Raw genomic sequence first — 21,519 nt, forward strand, 5'->3', positions numbered from 1 at the left:
AAAAAAAATAAATAAATAAATAAAAAGACAGAACTCAGAAACAGCCAGACGGGAGAGTTGCCCAGAGCGACCACTGGGGGGAGGGCATGGAGCTTCCATACCTCCCCAGGGCACAACTAACCCCAAAATCTCTGCGCTCACCAACCCGGAAGCTCTTCGAACCCCATCCTTTTGGGTTCTTGCACAAGCTTTAGTATGTGAGCACACGTGATTTAATCATTGGCCACAAATGATTGAGTTCCATCTCTAGTCCCTCTCCCTTTACTGGAAGGTTGGGGGCAGGGCCGAAGGTTCCAAACCACAAATCCTGGTTGGTTCCCCTGGCAACCAGGGTGTTTTACGGTCCTTAGGTGCCTCCCCCACCAGCCCAGGTCACCTCATTGGCCTAATAAGAGACACCCTTATGCTCTCATAAATTGCCAGCGTTTTAGGAGCTCAGAGCCAGAAATGCAGACAAAGGCCAAATGTATCTTTCTTATTATAAATCACAGTATCATAGAGTTATTTCCCTCTGTTGATTCTTTCAGAGGGTTCCTGGCTTCCTAATGTGTTTATATTTCCATTTGAACCTCAGAATCAATTTGGTTCAAAGCACAACTCTTTCGGTTTCTTAGGTATATATGTCTTGTAATTTTTTTTTAACTTTTTAAAATTGAAAATATCCAATACAGGTGATACATATAGGCAGAATAGTGTGAGTGGACCCTCGTAGGCCAGCACTCAACTTCAACGATCGTTTACGGCCAATCTTCTTCATTGACCCCCCCGACGCATGTCCTCCTTGTATATAATTTTAAAACATACCCCAAATATATCATTTCATCTGTAAATATTTGTTTGTTTGTTTATTTAATTTAAATTGTAGAGGAGGGGGAGGGGCAGAGAGAGAGAGAGAATCCCCAGCAGGCTCCACACTGTCAGTGCAGAGCCTAATGTGGGGCCTCAAACTCTCCAACCGCGAGATCATGACCTGACCTGAGCCGAGATCAAGAGTTGGACGCTTAACAGACTGAGCCACCCAGGGGCCCTGATGTCGATTTATATAATTTTGTATCTACTAACTTCCTGCAGCTTCTTCCTCGTTTGTAATGTATTCCTTAGTTGGCTTCACTTCATTTCAAGGAATTCATCAAGCCGTCTGCAAATAGTCAGGGACAGACTTTTTCTCTAATTTTTGCCTCTAATTTCTTCTGCTTACCTGGTTGCATTGACCCAGTGCCTGCAGTCACTCTCCGATCACTTTTAAATATACATATACTTCATAGCCGTGATGGTGCGTACCCGTGGCTCGTATGCTTATGCTTGTATGAATAATGGAGACTGTTGACTAATACCAGCTTCTTCCAAATACATACTTATTTTCAGTGCTTCCACATGATGCATCCTCAAAAGCTACACTACCACAAGAAGATTGAATTTATTTTTGTATTTTTTACAAGTAAAACTCATTCACATTTTCTGGGCAGGTATGAACCACTTTGAGGTTCCCCTCCCACCCCCATTTCAATGCCTATGGGTGCGATGAATCTAAGGAAGACGAGTCACATGTTCTGGACCTGTGGTCACAGCCGTCTGCCTGGCTTCCTCTAGGCGTACTCTCCTGGGGTGCCGTGGACCCTGAACCTATACAAACACGTGTACTTCGGGTGACCCCAGTTGCTGAGGATTTTAAGTTTCACACATAATAAAGGTTCGGAAACTTCATGCTGAAAATAAAGAGAAGATACAAATCAATGCCTTATAAAGAAAACCATCTCAAAGAATCCCAAGGTATGCAGATCTAATGGAGAATTTGTGGATGCTTTCTTTCCTTCCTAAACAGTATTTTATGAGACACCAGTCTAATGGATGGGAAAACAAGTTTCTTTAAGTACAGGGCTCATAAGAAGGGTGAGAGAGAAGGAGATAATGTGGTGGTCTGGACATCAAATGCCTCTGCCCGTCCCACGGGGTCCCCGTGTGGGAACGGGAGACACGGCTAAACAATCAAATAGGAAACCCCACTGGGTCATTCGTTTCTGACACATATAGTGTTTTCAACTTAGATTATCTCAGCGTTGGCCGAGAGGTATCGTACGCAGCACACTTATTTTGACACGTTAGGCGATGCCATCTTAAGTCTTCCTGTGGCTGATGAGAAATAACGAAAATATATTTCATATACCTTAATGGCTTTCAGGGGGTTTATATCTTACCAGGTGGCATTTCCCCGCCTTGAGTTAGGAAGAGAGGTATCACTCACTCTGTGTGATAGAAGTATTTATTCTCTCTTCCTGAGTTCCTGTCTCCCTACAACCATCTCTATCCCCTTTACCCAATGGGAGATAACATACTATCAAGGGAGCCCAAGAGGTAAGAGAAGGAGTGAGAAAATAATTATAGTAAAAAAAAAGGAGGGGGAGTAGCAAATAAGGAAGAATCTGGCTTAGAACACATTCTGGTACTTGCCTGGTGTTTTGCATTAAAATCCACGTAGCATGGGGCGCCTGGGGGGCTCAGTCGGTTAAGTGTCTGACTCTTGGTTTCAGCTCAGGTCATGATCTCACAGTTTGTGAGTTCAAGCCCCACATCGGGCTCTGTGCTCACAGTGCAGAGCCTGCTTGGGACTCTCTCTCTCCCTCCCTCTCTCTCTGTGCCCCACTCTGCTCACTCTCTCTGTCTCTTCCTCAAAAATACATAAACTTAAAAAAATAATTAAAAAAAATCCATGTAGCACTTGGAGCTACAAATTAAAGTTCAGCTAAGCCTTCCTTAGCTCACACTTTTGTCATAATTATCCTCTCACAGCACTTTGCATCAACCCCACAAACCCATTCTGGGGATGGAGCTCCTCATACCCCATCTTTTCCCGTGGCTCTCATTACCTGGAGCGTGAATGTTTGAATGGTGGTTCCTGTTTTGTTATACACAAACCGACCCAGGAGAATTTCTTCTCCCTCACAGTGTTTCAAGATGCCCTGTGAAAGGAAACAACAGACATGGGGGCGTGTCACGAAAGGATGCTCAGTTGAATATACGGAGCCTGTTGTCTGTTCAAGTAGCCACAATTCACGAGACACCTTGGGTGTCTACCAGGGCGCGGTGCTGTGCTAGGCGCCAGTTCTGCCCTATAAACCCAAAAGGCATTTAACTGGGGGCTTGTGAGGCAAGAAACGGGTTGACCACAGGGCTGACTGGACATATAGACGATAGGTAGATCAATCGATAAAACGATCGATTATTCAATAGATAGATGATAGTTGGATAGATGACAGATCAACCAACAGGTAGATGATGGATAGATAGATAGATAGATAGATAGATAAGTAGATGATAGATGATAGATAAATAGATGATAGATGGATAGATAGATCGACCAATAGGTAGATGATTGATAGACAGATGATAGATAAGTAGATGATAGATGATAAATAGATGATAAATAGATGATAAATAAATAGTATCTATCTATAGACAGATTGACCAATACGTAGATGATAGATAAGTAAATGATAGATGGTGGATAAATAGATGATAGATGATAGAGACAGAGAACCAGAGCAAATCCCAGCATTAACTCTGGTCTAATAACTGAATTTGCTGTTGGCATACTTTGAATGAAGGAAACACAAGATAAGTTCCCATGCTGACCCAATGTTTTCCAAAATGAGCGAAATTTAACCCAATTGCCAGACTCAGACAAGCCAAGTAACTCCAAAAAGTAAGCTTTTGTTGACTGAAAGAAAATAGTGTTATTTGTATGCTATTTCCCTTGGGCTTTTTCCTTCCTTCTCTACCCTTCAAAATGGAAGTTTTTTGAGAGGAGACAGCCTGGTGGAAATTAATTTTGTGAATCTAAACTTTGTCTGTCATTAGTTTCCCCAAATCATGGAAACACAATGCACGAAGGGTCCATTAGTTCAACCGTTTTATAATGAAAATTATATGCTATGTAACTTTGATATGTAAACTTTATCACAATTTTTTAAACATGTCAGCTCTGTACCTAACATGGGATTTGAACCCATGACCTCGGGATCAAGAGTCATACACTCCACTGACTGAGCCAGCCAGGTGCCCCATTATAATTTTATTAAAAGAATCGGCTACACCATGATTAAACAATGCAGCCACAATTATATGTACATACAACTCAAACCTCATTCATAGCTGACCCTAGAACATGGGTTCAACCATGTGGATGCACATATACACGGATTTATTTTGGTAAACATAGTACAGAACTGTATTTTCTCTTCCTTTTGACTTTCTCCTTTTTTAATGTTCATTTATTTTTGAGAGAGAAAGAGAGCAAGTGGGGGAGGGACAGAGAGAGGAGGACAGAGGATCTGAGGTGGCTCTGTGCTGACAGCAGTGAGCCTGACGTGGGGTTCGAACTCACGAACCTCGAGATCATCACCTGAGCCGAAGTCAGATGCTTCACCGACTGAGCCACCCAGGTGCCCCTTTTTGTGAGTTTCTTCATAACATTTTCTCCTCTCCAGTTTCCTTCCTTGGAGGAATACAGCGTATAATGTATGTAACATACAAACTATGTGTTCATCGACCGTTTATGGTATTATAAAACTTCTGGTCACCGTAGGCTGTTAGTAGTTAAGTTTTTGGCTGGTCAAACATCACCACTGCTGGGGGCGGGGGGCCAGCTGTAGTTTATCCTGTTAAGGGAGGTGTGCGAGTTTCATTGCCACCTTCTTTATCACTGCTTTAATTTCACTGCTTCATAAATTTGCTAAGAGAAAAAGGATGAGAAGTGGTTTTTATTGCCTGACAGGCTACCCATAATTCATCTGTAATGAGCAAACGAGTGCACCTCTCTGAGGTGGGGTTCGACCCGCTCAGATCCAACCTAAGTCAGCTGTAGGTGTCAGCAGGCTCTGCGTCAAAGGGGAGCAGCTTCTGTTCTGTCCTGTGACCCCAGAATCATGGCATTTATAGGCGTTCCAATGGTGCACAGAGCGGGCCGGGTGCCCATGTTTTAACTGTGAGACCCCCTCCAGATGGGGTCACCGGGGAGCTGAAGAAAGGCACAAATTGGGCGCCTGGGTGGCTCAGTTGGTTAAGTGTCTGCCTTCGACTCAGGTTGTGATCTCATGGTTTGTGGGTTCGAGCCCCGTGTCGGGCTCTGTGCCTGCTTCAGATCCTCTGTCCCCCCTTCTCTCTGCCCCTTCCCCACTCACACTTTCTCTTAAAATAAATCAACTTAAAAAAATTTTTTTAAAAGCTTAAAAAAAAGAAAGGCATAAACCAACAGGGAACACCTGGGAACAGGCACTAAGACAAGAAGTCTGCAGATAGCCACCTGGTGACTGGTGGAGTGGCCTGGAGAAAGCATGAATTACCCTGTGTGTAGCGGGACCAACAGCATGTCGATACTGTCATTGCAAGTATCCAGAAAGGGCAGAGACGGGGTCATTGGGGTGGGGACTGGGAGGGGGCTGCAGTGGGGGGGGAGGGTACCATGCACCTGTTCTCACAGCGTGTGGCTGGTCACGCTGAAATCCCCACGCAACAAGGTTGTGGGATTCCTTGAGGGTCAACCTAACCCTGTATCACACTAGGGGCGTCGGAAGAAACAGCCCAAGCAGACCACCCACCCAAGAAGCTCACACACCAAGTGTGCAGAGCTTTGAGCTAGCTTTTCACCCTTTGTCTCTGAAATGCGACAGAAAAGCATCACCAGACACGAGAGAAGAGCCACTTTCAACAAATAGGAAAAGTGGTATTTGGGGATAAAAACAGGGGAGGGAACAGAAGAAAACACCACAGAACTGAAACGAATTCCGTTAATATCTTCCAAAACTGAACATACTGTATCCATGAAGACATTTAGACTCTAAAGACGGGAGTTATTTACAGAAAAAAGAAAAAGTCTTGGAATAATCATGACAGCAGAAATGAAGAATTCAACAAATGGGTTAAGATACAAGTTGGCAAAATCTTTCAGAAGGTGGAGCAAGAAACAAAGGAGAATCAGAGAGAAAAGATTTTTTTTTTAAATAATAGAAGAGGTGATTACGTTGAATCCCCAGGATGCAGAGATGAAGTTCATGCAGATCAGATAAGAGGGGGCAATGCGGACAAGAAGGACATCTTTTTTTTTTAAATTTTTTTTCAACGTTTTTTATTTTTTTATTTTTTGGGACAGAGAGAGACAGAGCATGAACGGGGGAGGGGCAGAGAGAGAGGGAGACACAGAATCAGAAACAGGCTCCAGGCTCCGAGCCATCAGCCCAGAGCCTGACGCGGGGCTCAAACTCACGGAGCGCGAGATCGTGACCTGGCTGAAGTCGGACGCTTAACCGACTGCGCCACCCAGGCGCCCCAAGAAGGACATCTTTAAAAAGTAAAATAAAGAAGAAACTTAGAAACTGTCTGACATGAAGGAACATAATGGCAGGATTTTGACACTCCTGAAAGAGAGATAATGAATGTTTTTGTGATAGGGATATAGAAAAGTAAGCAAATTATTTTTTAAGTTTATTTACTTATTTTGAGAGAGAGAGAGAGAGCAGGGGAGGGGCAGAGAGAGAGGGAGAGAGAGAGAATCCCAAACAGGCTCTGCACTATCAGCACAGAGCCCGACGTGGGGCTCGATCCCATGAACCTCGAGATCATGACCTGAGCTGAAACCAAGAGTCAGATGCTTAACCGACTGAGCCAGCCAGATGCCTCAAGCAAAGTGAATTAAAAAGAGACATTTGTTGTCCTCAAGAACATCAAAACTCTTACACAAAGAAACTCGTATACGATATGGCTCAAATGAGAACATCACTGACACGGTTACAGCGAAAACACTGCATACCGATTGAAAGTAAGAGATACCGTCTGGCAGCATCTCGAACATGAAATGCAGGTTTACCATGTGATCTAGTAATTCCACTTCCAGGTACAGTTCTGAGTGAAAAGAAAACCAGTGTCCACACAAACGTTCGTACACAAACGTTCCCAGCAGCATTATTCATCACAGTCAAAAAAGCGGAAGCAAACCCAACACCCATCATCTGATGAATGGATACGTAAAACGTGGTCTATCCACCCAGCGAAGTAGTTATTATTCAATAATTGAAAAAATAAAGTGCTGACACGTTATGACACAGATGAACCTTGAAAACATGATCCCAAGTGGCAGGAGCCATTCGCGAAGGACCACATGTTCTATGATTTCATTTATAGGAAATATCCAGAATGAGTGACTCTACAGAGACTAAGTAGGTCAGTGGTGGCGGGGAATGACAGACGGAAGATGAGAGGTGACAGCTAACGAGTGCACGTTTTCTGTCGGGAGCAACAAAAATGTTCCAGGGGCGCCTGGGTGGCTCAGTTGTTGAGCATCTGACTCTAGATTTTGGCTCAGGTCATGATCTCACAATTCGTGAGATCAAGCCCCACATCAGACTCTGTGCTGATAGTGCTTAGGATTCTCTCTCTCTCTCTTTCTCTTTCTGCCTTTCCCCTGACTCGAGCTCTCAAAAGAAATAAACATTTTTTAAACATGTTCTAAAATTGATGGTAGGGATGCATCCTCAACTCTGTGAATATACCGCAAGCCACTGAAGTGTACATTTTATGTATTTGAATTGCTCGCGTGTGAATTACATCTCAATACACTTGTTGTTGTTGTTTTTTTTATGAAAAAGTAAGACATAAAAGTTTGGGGAGATTGGGAGAGCCACGGAAGAGGCTACTCTTCATTTTTCATCAAAGGATACCAATGGATTACAAGCAAAACTGAAAGATCAAGAAGTAGAAGTAGAGGCACCTGGCAGGCTCAGTGGGAGGAGAGTGTGATTCTGGATTTTGGGGGTGGTGATTTCAAGCCCCCACATTAGGTATAGAGAGTACCTTTTTTTTTAAATTTCTGAGTAATACTCCATTGTGTGTGTGTGTATGTATGTATGTATATATATACATATATATATACATATCTTTTATTTTATTTTATTATTTTTTAAAATTTACATCCACATTAGTTAGCATTAGTGCAACAATGATTTCAGGAATAGATTCCTTAGTGCCCCTTACCCATTTAGCCCATCCCCCCTCCCACAACCCCTCCAGTAACCCCCTGTTTGTTCTCCATATTTAAGTCTCTTACGTTTTGTCCCCCTCTCTGTTTTTATGTTATTTTTGTTTCCCTTCCCTCATGTTCATCTGTTTTGTCTCTTAACGTCCTCATATGAGTGAAGTCATATGATTTTTGTCTTTCTCTGACTGACTCATTTCACTTAGCATAATACCCGCCTGTTCCATCCACGTAGTTGCAAATGGCAAGATTTCATTCTTTTTGATTGCCGAGTAATACTCCGTTGTATATATATACCACATTTTCTTTATCCACTCATCCATTGAGGGACATTTGGGCTCTTTCCATACTTTGGCTATTGTTGATAGTGCTGCTATAAACATGGGAGTGCATGTGTCCCTTTGAAACAGCACACCTATATCCCGTGGATAAATGCCTAGTGGTGCAATTGCTGGGTCGTAGGGTAGTTCTATTTTTTAGTTTTTTGAGGAAACTCCAGACTGTTTTCCAGAGTGGCTGCACCAGCTTGCATTCCTAAGAGATTACTTTTCAAAAAGGGAATGTAAGGGTGCCTGGGTGGCTCAGTCTATTAAAGTGTCTGATTTCAGCTCAGGTTGTGATCTCGCGGTTCATGAGATCCAGCCCTGCATCGGGCTCTGTGCTGACAGTGTGGAGCCTGCTTGGGATTCTCTCTCTCTCCCCTTTCCCTCTGCCTCTCCCCCACATGTGCTTTATCTCTCTCTCTCAAAATAAATAAATAAACTTAAAAATAAAGAAGTAACAGGGGCGCCTGGGTGGCTCAGTCAGTTAAGCATCAGACTTCAGCTCAGGTCATGGTCTCACTGTTCCTGAGTTTGAGCCCCGAATCGGGCTCTGTGCTGACAGCTCAGAGCCTGGAGCCTGTTTCAGATTCTGTGTCTTTCTCTCTGTCTCTGCCCCTCCCCCGCCCATGCTCTGTCTCTGTCTCTCTCAAAAATAAACATAAATTAAAGAAAAATTTTTTAAAAAGAAGTAACAATAAAAACAGATATGAAGGCAAGTAGCCAAAGGAGTGGCTAAAACTGTCGCAGGCAGAAGCTTCCAGAGAGTAGAAACCTGGGGTGAGAGCCCTGGCACAAGAAAGTGCTGAATTATAAGCATATAAGAATGTTCATTTTAAAATTGTGCACAGATAGCTTTGATAAAAGCAAAAAAAATTAAGTAATAGAACGTATCTGGTCCAACCCTTGCCTTGTCGATGGCAGAGCAGAGGTCCAGGGAACAAGTAACTCTCTCACAGTGATAAAAACGGTTAGCTGCTCATCCCAGCGTCTGATTCCCAGCCACCCCCTCCTATCATAACCCCTCGGAACACCGATTTTGATTGCCTCTCACATAGACGGAAAATTCCTTGGGTGCGCTGGAGATGTTTCCTGAGGGAGACACCTTCTGGGAGATGTGCTCCATGGTAACAGCAGTAGGGGTGATCTTCCTGGCGAGCTGGATCAGGGCATGACCCTGGGAACCTGGGAAGGCCCAGCACTTTCCAGGATGGACATCTGGCTGGAAAGAAAACATGGAGTTAATCTCTTATGTGGCTATATAAATCCACTGCTGCAACACTGGTCAGCAAACCACTACTGACCACAGATCTCACGTACGCCCATAACATGAAGGCGTTTTGTGGGTACACATCACGCAGGAAAACTGCCAAGATACCTATGGGTTCGGTTGTTCTTCCAGAGCACATTATGTTTATGGCAAACAAAGCCCTTTATTGCAGGATTATATACTATATGATTAGATAATTGATTTACGGTGTTTTCTTTTGTTGCTCTAATTAGACTGTGGGCAGCTAGGAGGTGGCGGGTTGGCATGGGTGGTAAAGATATGATGGTGGTGGCGATGGAGATGGCAGTCGTTGTAAGAAAGAAAAATGACGTCTACCACTTTCTAGATCTAGAGTCTGGAATGAGATCCATACGATTGCTCCTGAAGGGCTTCTTACCTTGAGAACTGACTTTAGGTTTGTAGGTTATAGTTAAGAAGAGCCCCACCACCTGTTGATGTCTGTCCAGAGCCTTTTGAATTGAATTTGAATGTTAGCGGAAATCTTGTTTGGAAATTTCTCCTGTTGTAACTGGACTTTGTAAGAATGCATTGGCCTGAGCAGCATGTAGCACAGTGTGGGAGCTGAGGGGACATGCACCTTGAGCAGGTATTTGTTCGAAGACTGAAGCTTTCAAAGAAAAGGGGGGTGGGGCGCAGAATCAACGTAAGGAAAAGACATGGAATGTCTTTGTCCTATTTAAGAAGTCAAATCATCTAGTCTACTGATCTTAAAATAATAAAAACAACTAATAATTAATCAATCATAATTTACTGCTCATACAATAAGAAAAAATTTATATAGTTTGATGACTATTGAAATGCAAGAGGATGGGTTCAGATTCTGTGACAAGTTCAGAGTGGCCTCCGTTTCGGTGTTAATATTGTCATGATACATAATAAGAACAAAATCCTAAAATAATAGATTCATCTTAGTCTAGCTTTTACCTGAAGAATAACATCTGGGGGCATTTCATAGGTTAAGAACCCGATCCCATGCCAGTAAAGTTTTGCTTTGTTATTTTTGTAACTTTCGGAGGTCCCAGATTCAATGACAGAGGCCCCTAAAAAGATAAAATAATTAAAAAAATAAAACATTATGCAACCCCAAACACGTCATTTGCATTTTATTTATTTTATTTTTAAGAGATATTTATTTATTTTTAGAAAGAGAGGGGGGCACAGAGGGACAGAGAATCCCAAGCAGGCCCCAAGTTGCCAGCACAGAACCCAACATGGGAATCGATACCATGAATCACGAAACATGAGATCATGACCTGAAGTGAAATTAAGAATCAGATGTCCAGGGGCGCCTGGGTGGCGCAGTCGGTTAAGCGTCCGACTTCAGCCAGGTCACGATCTCGCGGTCTGTGAGTTCGAGCCCCGTGTCAGGCTCAGGGCTGATGGCTCAGAGCCTGGAGCCTGTTTCTGATTCTGTGTCTCCCTCTCTCTCTGCCCCTCCCCCGTTCATGCTCTGTCTCTCTCTGTCCCAAAAATAAATAAACGTTGAAAAAAAAATTAAAAAAAAAAAAAAAGAATCAGATGTCCAACCAACTGAGCCACCAAGGCACCCCAGTCATATATATATATATAAATGTGTATATATATTGTATGTATATATATATATATACACACACAAATATATAACTGTATACATATGTATATAGAAATAACATTTTTTAAATGTTTATTTATTTATTTTTGATAGCTAGCAGGAGAGGGGCAGAGACAGAGGGAGACAGAATCCCCATCAGGCACCACACTGTTAGCACAGAGCCCTATGTGGGGCTCGAACCCACAAACCGTGAGATCATAACCTGAGCTGAAACCAAGAGTTGGAAGCTTAACCGACTGAGCCACCCCCCACCCCGGTCATTTGTATTTTAATAATGTTGTTCGCAAAGTATTCCCAGGCAGATTACAAGTAAGTTAAGGTTCACACTCGGGAACTGGCTGGAAAAGTATGACTTCTGGCTCTCATTACTGCTGAGATGTTGTCACTTTGAGAAAATCATGTTTGTTCCGTGTAATTTCACAAAACTTCTGAAACTGGTATTAACTGAATTCCAGAGCAGTTGCATCAGAGGTGGAAATATCATGTGCATAGCGTTTATTACTTAGACATATGAAACCCCATATTTTCACAGCTCGTGTGATGAGACTTTATGTCAGCCCAATCTACTTGAAAAAAAGCATAAAACCCGACAATGTTATAATTGTATCCACAAGTTATATTCGTAAGAGCAATTCTGTAGATTCACTGAGCTTTAATTTTAACCAAAGAAATCCAAAAGTATACTCGTCAAATGTTATCCCTTCAGGTTATTTCAGTTTAGAAGCAAAATGTAGTTTAGACACAAGAAATTAAGAAAATGCAAATCGTATCCTCAAGCTGTATCTGGATATCACAAAACAAAGCTAAAAATGCATGTACCTGACTGAGTATCCAATTGCCAGTATTTTTTCTGAGATGGCAGAATCTGAAATAGTTACTGTGCACCTAAGGTTGCCAGATTTAGCAAGTAAAAATACAAGACTCCCAGTTAAATTTGAATTTCAGATAAAAAAAAATAAGCAATTTTTTAGTATGAGCATGTCCCATACAATATATGGGAGATACTTATACTTAAAAGTTAGTTGCTGTTTGCCTGAAATTCACATGTAACTGGGCATCTTTTTTTTTTTATACTAAGCAGGTTTTCTTTTCTTTTAAGATTTTTTAAATTTTATTTATTTTGAGAGAGAGACAGAGAGAGAGAGATAGAGAGAGGGAGGGAGAATCCCAAGTAGGCTCCAGGATATCAGCACAGAGCCCTACATGGGGTTTGATCCCATGAATCATGAGATCATGGCCTGGCCAAAATCAAGAGTCAGATGCTTAACCTACCAAGCCACACAGGTGCCCCTAAGCAGGTTTTCTTGATCAATTTTTTTTTAAGATCTTATTTTTAAGTAATCTCTATACCGAACAAGGGGCTTGAACTCACAACCCTGAGATCTCACAACCCCGAGATAAAATGTCAAACACTCTACTGACTGAGCCAGCCAGGCGCCCCAGGTATATAGGTTTTTTTTTTTTTTTAAGAATGTATACGTGGGGCGCCTGGGTGGCTCAGTCGGTTAAGCGTCCGACTTCAGCTCAGGTCACGATCTCGCGGTCCGCGAGTTTGAGCCCCGCGTCGGGTTCTGGGCTGGTGGCTCAGAGCCTGGAGCCTGCTTCCGATTCTGTGTCTCCCTCTCTCTCTGCCCCTCCCCCGTTCATGCTGTGTCTCTCTCTGTCTCAAAAATAAATAAATGTTAAAAAAATTAAAAAAAAAAGAATGTATATGCATTCACTTTTTCATTCATTTATTTTTAAATTTCTAATCAGCTTTATTGAGATAAAATCCACATACTACATTATTCACCCATTTCAAGAGCACAAGTGGGTGGTTTTTCGATTATTCACAGAGTTGTACAACCATGACCACAATCAATATTAGAACATTTCTATCAGGGGCACCTGAGTGGCTCAGCCGGTTGAGAGCCCAAATCTTAATTTTGGCTCAGGTCAAGATCTCATGGTTCATGAGATCAAGCCCCATGTCAGTCTTTTTGCTGACGGCACAGAGCCTGCTTGGGATTCTCTTCCTCTCTCTCTGCTCCTCCCCTTCCCCAAATAAATAAACATTTAATTTTTTTAAAATTTTTTTAATGTTTATTTATTTTTGAGAGAGAGAGAGACAGAGAGACAGAGCATGGGCAGGGGAGGGGCAGAGAGAGAGGGAGACACAGAATCCGAAGCAGGCTCCAGGCTCCGAGCTGTCAGCACACAGCCGGACGTGGGGCTCGAACCCACGAACCGTGAGATCATGACCTGAGCCGAAGTCGGACACTTAACCCACTGAGCCACCTAGGCGCCCCATAAATAAATACACATTTTAAAAAAGAAATCTTTTCTGAACTTAGTCACAAGGATCTTTCTTTTAGAAGTTTTATAGCTTTAAACTTTACATTTAGGTCAGTCTCCCATTTTGAGTTAATTTTTGTATGGTGTAAGTGATGAGTCGAGATTTATTTGCTGAAAATGTCTCACTTCTCCAGCACCATTAACTTGCCTTTTCTCCTTTGCCAAAAATCAACTTGCCCTCTATGTGTGGGACTATTTCTGGACTTGCTATTCTGTTCCACTGATTTCAGCAAGACCACACTCTGTTAATTACTATAGCTCTGTAATAAGCCTTAACATCAGAGAATGTCAATCCTCATGCTTTGTTCTTCCTTTTCTTTTTTTTTTATATTTATTTTGAGAGACAGAGAGAGCACAAGTGGGGAAGTGCAGAGAGAGAGAGTCAGAGGATCTGAAGCAGGCTCCAAGCTGACAGCAGAGAGCCCCATGCGGGGCTTGAACTCACAAACCACGAGATCATGACCCCAGCCGAAGTCAGACGCTTAACTGAATGAACCTCCCAGGCTCCCCTGTTCTTCGTTTTCAAAACTGTTTTGGCTATTCTGGTTCCTCTGTGATTCCACATACATTTTAGAAACAACTTGTAGATTTGTATAGACAATTCTGCTGGGATTGAGTCAATAGACCAGTTAGCGAGAATTGCCATCTTAAATGAATTGACCCTTCTAATCCATAAACGTGTAACTCACCCCCACGTGGGTCACTTCTGGGTTTTTCATTTCCCTCCACAATCTGCCTGCTTTTGTTTACTTTTCATCAGACTTGGGTCTGATAAAAAGCCAGACTTTTTATATTTTATATATATATTATATATATAATATAAATATATATATTATATATATATAATATAAATATTATATATTTTTATATTTTGTCCAAAACTTTTAGTCGTATGTAATCAGTTGGTGGAGGAGGTGGGGGGATGGGAAGCTGGCATGGGCTCCCTCCATCTTGGCTCAAGAAGCTGGTATCGTGTCTCACATTTATTGAGAAACCATGACCATTTTCTGCTTTCCCTTACTCTAGTGGGTTATCCCTGGACTTACACTTGTCATCATGAATTCTTCAAAATGGAAGCCGTAAATACATTCAATAGGGAAGGGGAAAGAAAGCATAAAAATGGTGTTTCCAAATGCTAATACTGAAAAAAAAAAAAGGATTCTGCAGTTCACCTTCCTATGCTTTATCTCAATGCTGATTCTCCCCAAACTTCAGGGAACTCAGGTTCAGCAAGTCTCTTCTCTTGCTCTGTCTCTTTCAACACACACACACACACACACACACACACACACACACACACACACACCGTATAATCATTCTAGTCCAAATGCTGTCAACTCGATACAGGATACAGATTTATTGCCCCACTCTAAATCTGGCTTTGTCAGTTGGTACATACCAGTGTGACTGTGTGTGCTTTACACTTTCTCCCTCTTTCTCTCTTTCCACATGGTTCACTGAACACATTGTTTATAGGCTATCACAGGCAGGTAGAGAATATTAAGGTTCATGGTCTAAACTCTAAGCACTTAAGCATTCATTTTATTAATGGCAAGACATTTAGAACACATCCTGTCTTTCACCACGATTATTCAATCACGAATAATGCATTTAGATTAGTCATTAGCAGTCATTGTAGGTTGTAATGATTGTGTCACCTGTTCTATTTTCTGCATCCCCAACCTCACTGTGACACATCAGCTTCCTTCATGGTCCTGGACTCATGCTAATGAAGACGCACACCTTTGCTGCCTCCGAGATGCGCACCCAGAAAACATCAACTACAACCATGTCTATAGTCTGCCTCATTGTCTAGATTTGCTCATTTTTCCTCCTTCTCAATTACTGGACAGATAACTATGTTTTCTTAATAAACACATATGGAGAATCGAGACCCTTGGGAAGCATGAACTTTTTCCAGTTTTTACTCACCTGCTGACTTAAGGGCATAGTCAGCCATCTGGACTTGGTCTTCTCTCAACTTTTTAAGGATGGAATTCACCAAGTTTGACATTTCCTGTACAAATATTAAAAAGGGGTTTCTGTTAATCGCAGCCAAGTGTTTGAGTTTTGACATTCACTTTGTCGATTTGGACCTACGTGCCATCATCTGCCAAATAACAATAACAGTGAACATCTACTGAGCTGCACACATCCAAGCACTATGCACAGATTTGGAATGACCTTCATGGTTCTGTGGGATCACCACTCCCCGGGGCAGCTGACATGTGTCCAGACACCCTCCAAGTCCCAGTAAGGTTGGACCGAAGGCCCCTTTGGAAACCCCAACGACTGCCTGTCCTACTGTGATCCCCACCACCCCCCATCATTCAGGTCTCATTTAGTAATAAAGACTTGAACATTCTGTAAGTATTCAGGAATCAAGGCAGTTGACAGAGAGCACGTGACTGCTTGTTAGAAAGTATCCATCCTTTGAGTTAATATAGGACTCTTGGTTACGCAAGAAGACCACTGATTTCACCTCAGGTCATGATCTCACAGGTCATGGGATCGAGCCCCATGTCAGCCTCTGCAATCACAGCACAGAGCCTGCTTGGATTTCTCTGCACCACGCCCCCTTTCCCTCCCTGCTCTCTCTCTCTCAAAATAAATAAATAAACTTAAAAAAATATATTGGTTTCTTAAGGGCATTCTGATTCTCAAAAAGCAGAAGCCCCACCCTTCAAGCTGTGACTGATGGAAGCCCTTGTCCCAGGGCAATGACAAAATAGGGTCTGGAAGACAGCAGGTGTCAGGGTGAGGTTTCCGGGTGCTTCAGAAAGTAGACATCATTCCCTCTCTCCCTCCCTCTCTGCCCATGCTGTCTCTCTCAAAATAAATAGATAAATAAACTTAAAAATATACTTTTAAAAATAGGGCCACTGGGTAGCTCAGTCAGTTGAGTGTCCGACTCTTGGTTTCAGCTCAGGTCATGATCTCACAGTTTGTGAGTTTGAGCCCCATGTCAGGCTCTGTGCTGACAGTGTGGAGCCTACTTAGGATTCTCTCTCTTTCTCTCTCTCTCTCTCCACCCTTTTTGCTCATGCTCTTTTCCTTTCTCTCAAAATAAACAAACAAAAAAATGTATAATATTTTTATTTATGGACCTGAATCAGGCGCACTTGACCTTATCAGTACCCAACATGGGGCTCAACCCCACCAACCATGAGATCATGACCTGAGCCGAAATCAAGAGTCAGACACTTAACTGACTGAGCCACCCAGGCACCCCCAAAATGCTTTGTTCTTTAAGTACGTGTGAATAGACATCAGAGGCTGCCACTTCTGAATGATCTTCTGTTTGTTTTCCTGGAAAATAAAACAGAATCAGTCATTTATTTGGCGGGAAGTCAGTCATATTGCCACAGTCTTCTCTGTGATTCAGCAGTGATGAAAAATTGGGTGTGTGCAGCAAGCTTTCCTGAGGTAAGCTGCTGTCAGGGAGAAGGTTAGAGAGGAGGACACAAGCCACATAACAGCCTGCACTCGATCTTTCTGCGCCGGGAAGCCGTGGAGTGTGACCCCCCCCCCCCCAAGCCTCCCTCACCTCGTCAATGGCCCCCATGGGGTTCTGGTCCTCGCCTCCATCCGTGTCCCCGCTGTAGTTGTGCAGACCATCTCGCGTATCTCTAAGCAAAGCCTTCAGAACATCTATTTGTTCAATCAAAAATAGAATTTCTCGGAAGTTGTTCTCCAGAGTCTGGCTTTCCTTCCTGTGAATGGAGACCCCCAGTGTGAAGGGTGGGAGTGGGGGCTTCCCATCACCAGCCGGGCTTCAGGAGCGGCCGAGGAAGAAGTGATGAGGCTTTATGTTGTAGCGGAGACCAAGTCTCGAGAGAGAGCTCAGGGCCACCCCTTTGTCTAAAGAACTGCCTCTAACTACCGATGAAAGGCAAGGACACTCAGGGGAAGCTTCTGGAAGGCGGCCCAATGCTTAGGGCACACTCTTCCCAGGCAACTGGGGCTCATCCAACCTTGCATGTCCCTCCCTCAGGGCTCTGGCCGCCCTGACTGAGACTGGGTGATTTCATGGTGTGAATCCTCAAGCCTAACCCCCACCTTATTCGAATGGGGAACCCCCTGCATCTCCAGTGGGGCATGGAGCCGTGGTCTTCAACCTGAGCCCTGAAGAGGGCTGGAGGTTGCAGTCCAGGGCAACTCCTGTCACTGTCACTGTCACTGGCAAGGAGGGTGCCAAACTTTACTCTTGAAGAATGGGTTCTGCCATTTTGACAGTTTGAAAATGACTGGTGGGCCGAATAAGAACATGTCAAGCCAGTAGGTATTTCTCTTTCTCTCTCTCTCTTTTTTTTAATGTTTATTTATTTTTGAGAGAGAAAGAGAGAGAGTGCGAGTAGGGGAGGGACAGAGAGAGAGGAGGACAGAGGATCTCAAGCAGGCTCTGCACTGACAGCAGAGAGCCGGATGCAGGGCTCGAACTGTGAGCTCATGACCTGAACTGAAGTCGGACGCTCAACCGAGTGAGCCACCCAGGCACCCCAACAACAGGTATTCTCTTATGTTGAAAAATGTAAGCACTACTTATGTAGTATTTTCTCCCCAATTTGTAAAACAATACATGTTCATGGTTTAGAAAATATAAAACGCTTCCAGAAATAAACACCGTTACAGTTTAGTGTGTTTCTAACACTTTTTATTCCATGCAAAAAAGTTAGTAGCCAAGTAGAGATCCTGTTGACAATTTTGTGTCCTGCTGCACATTAAATACATTAAATATGTTTTGGAGTTATTTTGATGACTTCATAATTCTCCATTGTACGGATAATCTCGAACGTATTTAACCATCGGCCTGATTTTCTTATCTAGGCTGGTTTTCCATTTTTTTCATCGTAATCCGTCTTGAAAGCACTTCTCAGCGTACAACTCCCTAAGGAATGACCCACAGGGAGGGCGCCTGGGGTGGCTCAGTCGGTTAAGCCTCCGACTACTGGTTTCAGCTCAGGTCCTGATCTCACGGTCCGTGACACAAGCCCCCGTGTCAGGCTCTGTGCTGACAGTGTGGAGCCTGCTTGGGATTCTTTCTCTCTCCCTCTCTCTGTTCCTCCCCGACTTGTGCTCACTCCCTCTCTCTCTCTCTCTCTCTCAAAATAAATAAACCGAAAAAAAAAGAATGACCCACAGAAGCAGGAATGATTTCATTTTTATAGTTTTACGAAAACATCCTGCTGCTGCAGTCCCGCCAGAAAGGCCCGCGTGGCAGAAAAATCTCACTCACTTTAAAAGCTCCAGGTGCTCCTTTGGCATACGAAGTCTGGCCTGGAAAACAAACAAAGAAACCAAATCAGTCCCAATCCTGCCTGTCTGAATAGAGTTAGTCTTCTTATTCGTAAAGGGGAGAGAAATCACATTTCCACCCTGATACACGTTCATGGCAGGTGGGACGCTGAGTGTCCTCTGAGACACCTGTGTCCTTTCCAGACTTTCCTAGGAAAAGTCACGTTCAGGGGAGATGATCTGAAAGCGGGGAGTCTGTTGTACTGGAGTCCGAGAGGCTGTCTGTGAGGACACAGAATGGGGCGGGGATGAGGGCAGGAGGAGTGGGGAGGCGAGAAAGAGGGAGGGAGGGGAGCGGAGGGCCATGCTGCAGCCTTAGGCTGTCCTTGTAAACAGTGAGGGGCATCGCCTTTCTACAGGAGGGACCCGATCATCGATCATCGGAAGAAGCTCGGACATTGATCTAGGCTGACAGGTGTCTGACCAGGACCATCTCCTGTTTGCACGGGTGATGCAGCCCCGTGGCTTTCAGGCCCACCTACAAATGGCTGCAAACCCAGAAGCCTCCAATAGTAGACAGGTGCTCTCTTGGTCTTGAAGGCAAGAAGTCAAATCAAGGTGCCGGCAGGGCCGTGCTTCCCTCTGAAGCTGGGCGGGAGGGACCCTCTGCCTCCTGGTCCTTCTGGGGTCTGGTGGCTCCCGGCTCCCCGGCGTGGAGCTGCCTCACCCAGTCTCTGCCCGGCGCCCAGGCCTTTTCCGCCAGGCGCTTCTTCAGGGACACCTGTCCCTGGGTCAAGGGCCCAGCTGGGAAATCCAGGATCCCTAAGTGTGTCTGAGGAGACTCTTTCCAAATCGAGGTCACTCTCACAGATTCTCAGGCCGCGGGACTGGCCTTCGGGGGTCACCTTTCAACCTGCTGCAGTGACCGTCGATGCGCTGTCTGGGCAATGGTTCCCCATCCTTCTCTGCTGTTACCGCTTCTCTGTCTCAAAGACCTGACCTCCTCCAAGCTGGCTCTGCGGAAAAACAGCGCAGGCACGGAGGGCATCCCATTGGAGAGTCCCCTCTGAGGACCGCGGGGCCAAAAGCAGCGCGGTGTGGCACCCGGAAAAGATGACCCCCCCACCCCCCGCTGTTTGTATGTTTTTAACCTGCTGAGCAATTTAATTCCCTGTAGGCTCCCCTCAACATGTTTCCTTTGCCAGGGACGTGGATTTGGGGGCTGATTTTGGGCAGGGAGAGACATTTATTTCTAGTTTTCTGGTTTCTGTCAGTACGGGAAATGTTTTCAACTTTTATCTCTTGTTTTCACCTTTGGCCTTAAAAGTCCATACAGGAGTGCCCAGGTGGCTCAGTCGGTTAAGCGTCTGACTCTTGGTTTTGGCTCAGGTCATGATCTCATGGTTCGTGAGTTCGAGCCCCATGACAGCGTGGAGCCTGCCTGGGATTTTCTGTCTCTGCCTCTCTCCCCCGCGAAAAATAAATAAATAAACTTAAAAATATCCATACAGAAAATACTCCCTCATTTATTTGCTGCTAAATGCGTTTGGGGGTTCCTTGAAAACTAAACGTCTCAGGATTAAAAAAATACATATTTTATTTTGGCTTCTCCCCCAAAGGGTTTCAGCTGGCTCCTACTATAGGCACACACACAGCGTGACGCATACAATTAATTCCCTCAACTGTTCCAATCCAGTTTCCTGGAGGCATATCCAGTGTTTGAAAAGCACTATCAAGTTATTAAGATTCAAAATAAAAAGGTCACTAAAAAAACTGTGAATCGTTTATCTGTCTTTCAGGAGTTTATCCTAAGTAAGAAATTAAGCACGGTTGGAAAGATTTGGCAACGGGGATGTTTATAATATCGAAAAACTGCATACAATTCAATTGTCTGGAAATATGTATTATTGAATATGAGATTGTTTTCACATATTTACTCAGATATAGTCACTGGAAATTAGGCAGACATAAAATGCCATTATAACATGGTATCTAGAGAGAAGGGAACGTTGTATAAAGTCTATCATTAATTGAATAAAAGCAGATTCTATGGTCCACAGCTTAGGATCTAAAAAGAAGTCACCTGGGGCGCCTGGGTGGCTCAGTCAGTTAAGCGTCTGACTCTCGATCTCGGTTCAAGTCATGATCTCATGGTTGGTGAGTTCGAGCCCCGTATTGGGCTCCACGCTGCCAGCATGGAGCCTGCTTGGGATTCTGTGTCCCCCTCCCCCTCTGCCCTTCCCCTGCTGGTATCTCTCTCTCTCAAAAATAAAACATAGAAAGAAGTCACCCAGAAATAAGCCCCAGTCAGTGTCATGCGATTTCTAACAGGGCTTTCTCCTGTGTGTAAGACAAGGTAACACTGGTCAACAGTGTGACTGTAGAGAAACCCTGTCCTCATGAGACACACGCTCTAGGTGCTCAGCCGGAGGCACTTTTAGGGGGAAGGCACTGCTAGGTGTGCTGTCTGCCCCCAAACTGAGATGCAGAGGGGAAGAATGTCTTTTGAAAAGAGACCTTCATTTTTCGTGTTGGTATCTAGTGAGCCCCCGTGTGGCTGGGGACCACGTTAGGCTCTGGACAAGCTTCTTGCTTGTTACCTTCCAGTAGGAGGATCGGAGGGGCAGGAAGAGGCTCTGCAAGTCAACCAAGTGTCCACGGCAAAGTGGAGGCTGGGATGTGCAGGGCAAGGTCACAGGCAGTCTAGCTGGCCGCAGAAGGCTCT

General features: G+C 44.0%; 1 protein-coding gene across 2 annotated transcripts in view; it reads right to left on the bottom strand.

Moving 5' to 3' along the window:
- Window positions 1–1,393: 1,393 nt before the first annotated feature.
- The window catches only part of SUN3 (Sad1 and UNC84 domain containing 3), a 31,899-nt gene continuing 11,773 nt past the window's right edge, over window positions 1,394–21,519 (bottom strand). Inside the window, exons 4-10 of one of the 2 annotated variants that reach the window (XM_043588427.1) lie at window positions 18,796–18,836; window positions 17,107–17,188; window positions 15,492–15,576; window positions 10,559–10,674; window positions 9,398–9,565; window positions 2,865–2,957; window positions 1,394–1,706 (exon numbers count right to left, since the gene is read on the bottom strand). In XM_043588427.1, the coding sequence (XP_043444362.1) occupies window positions 1,587–1,706; window positions 2,865–2,957; window positions 9,398–9,565; window positions 10,559–10,674; window positions 15,492–15,576; window positions 17,107–17,188; window positions 18,796–18,836 (705 nt within the window). In that variant the 3' untranslated portion in view covers window positions 1,394–1,586. Of the gene's footprint in view, window positions 1,707–2,864; window positions 2,958–9,397; window positions 9,566–10,558; window positions 10,675–15,491; window positions 15,577–17,106; window positions 17,273–18,795; window positions 18,837–21,519 lie in introns of both variants that reach the window. The other variant, XM_043588426.1, reaches the window with a different exon arrangement.

Source organism: Prionailurus bengalensis, chromosome A2 (assembly GCF_016509475.1).
Source record: "Prionailurus bengalensis isolate Pbe53 chromosome A2, Fcat_Pben_1.1_paternal_pri, whole genome shotgun sequence".
Taxonomy (NCBI): domain Eukaryota; kingdom Metazoa; phylum Chordata; class Mammalia; order Carnivora; family Felidae; genus Prionailurus; species Prionailurus bengalensis.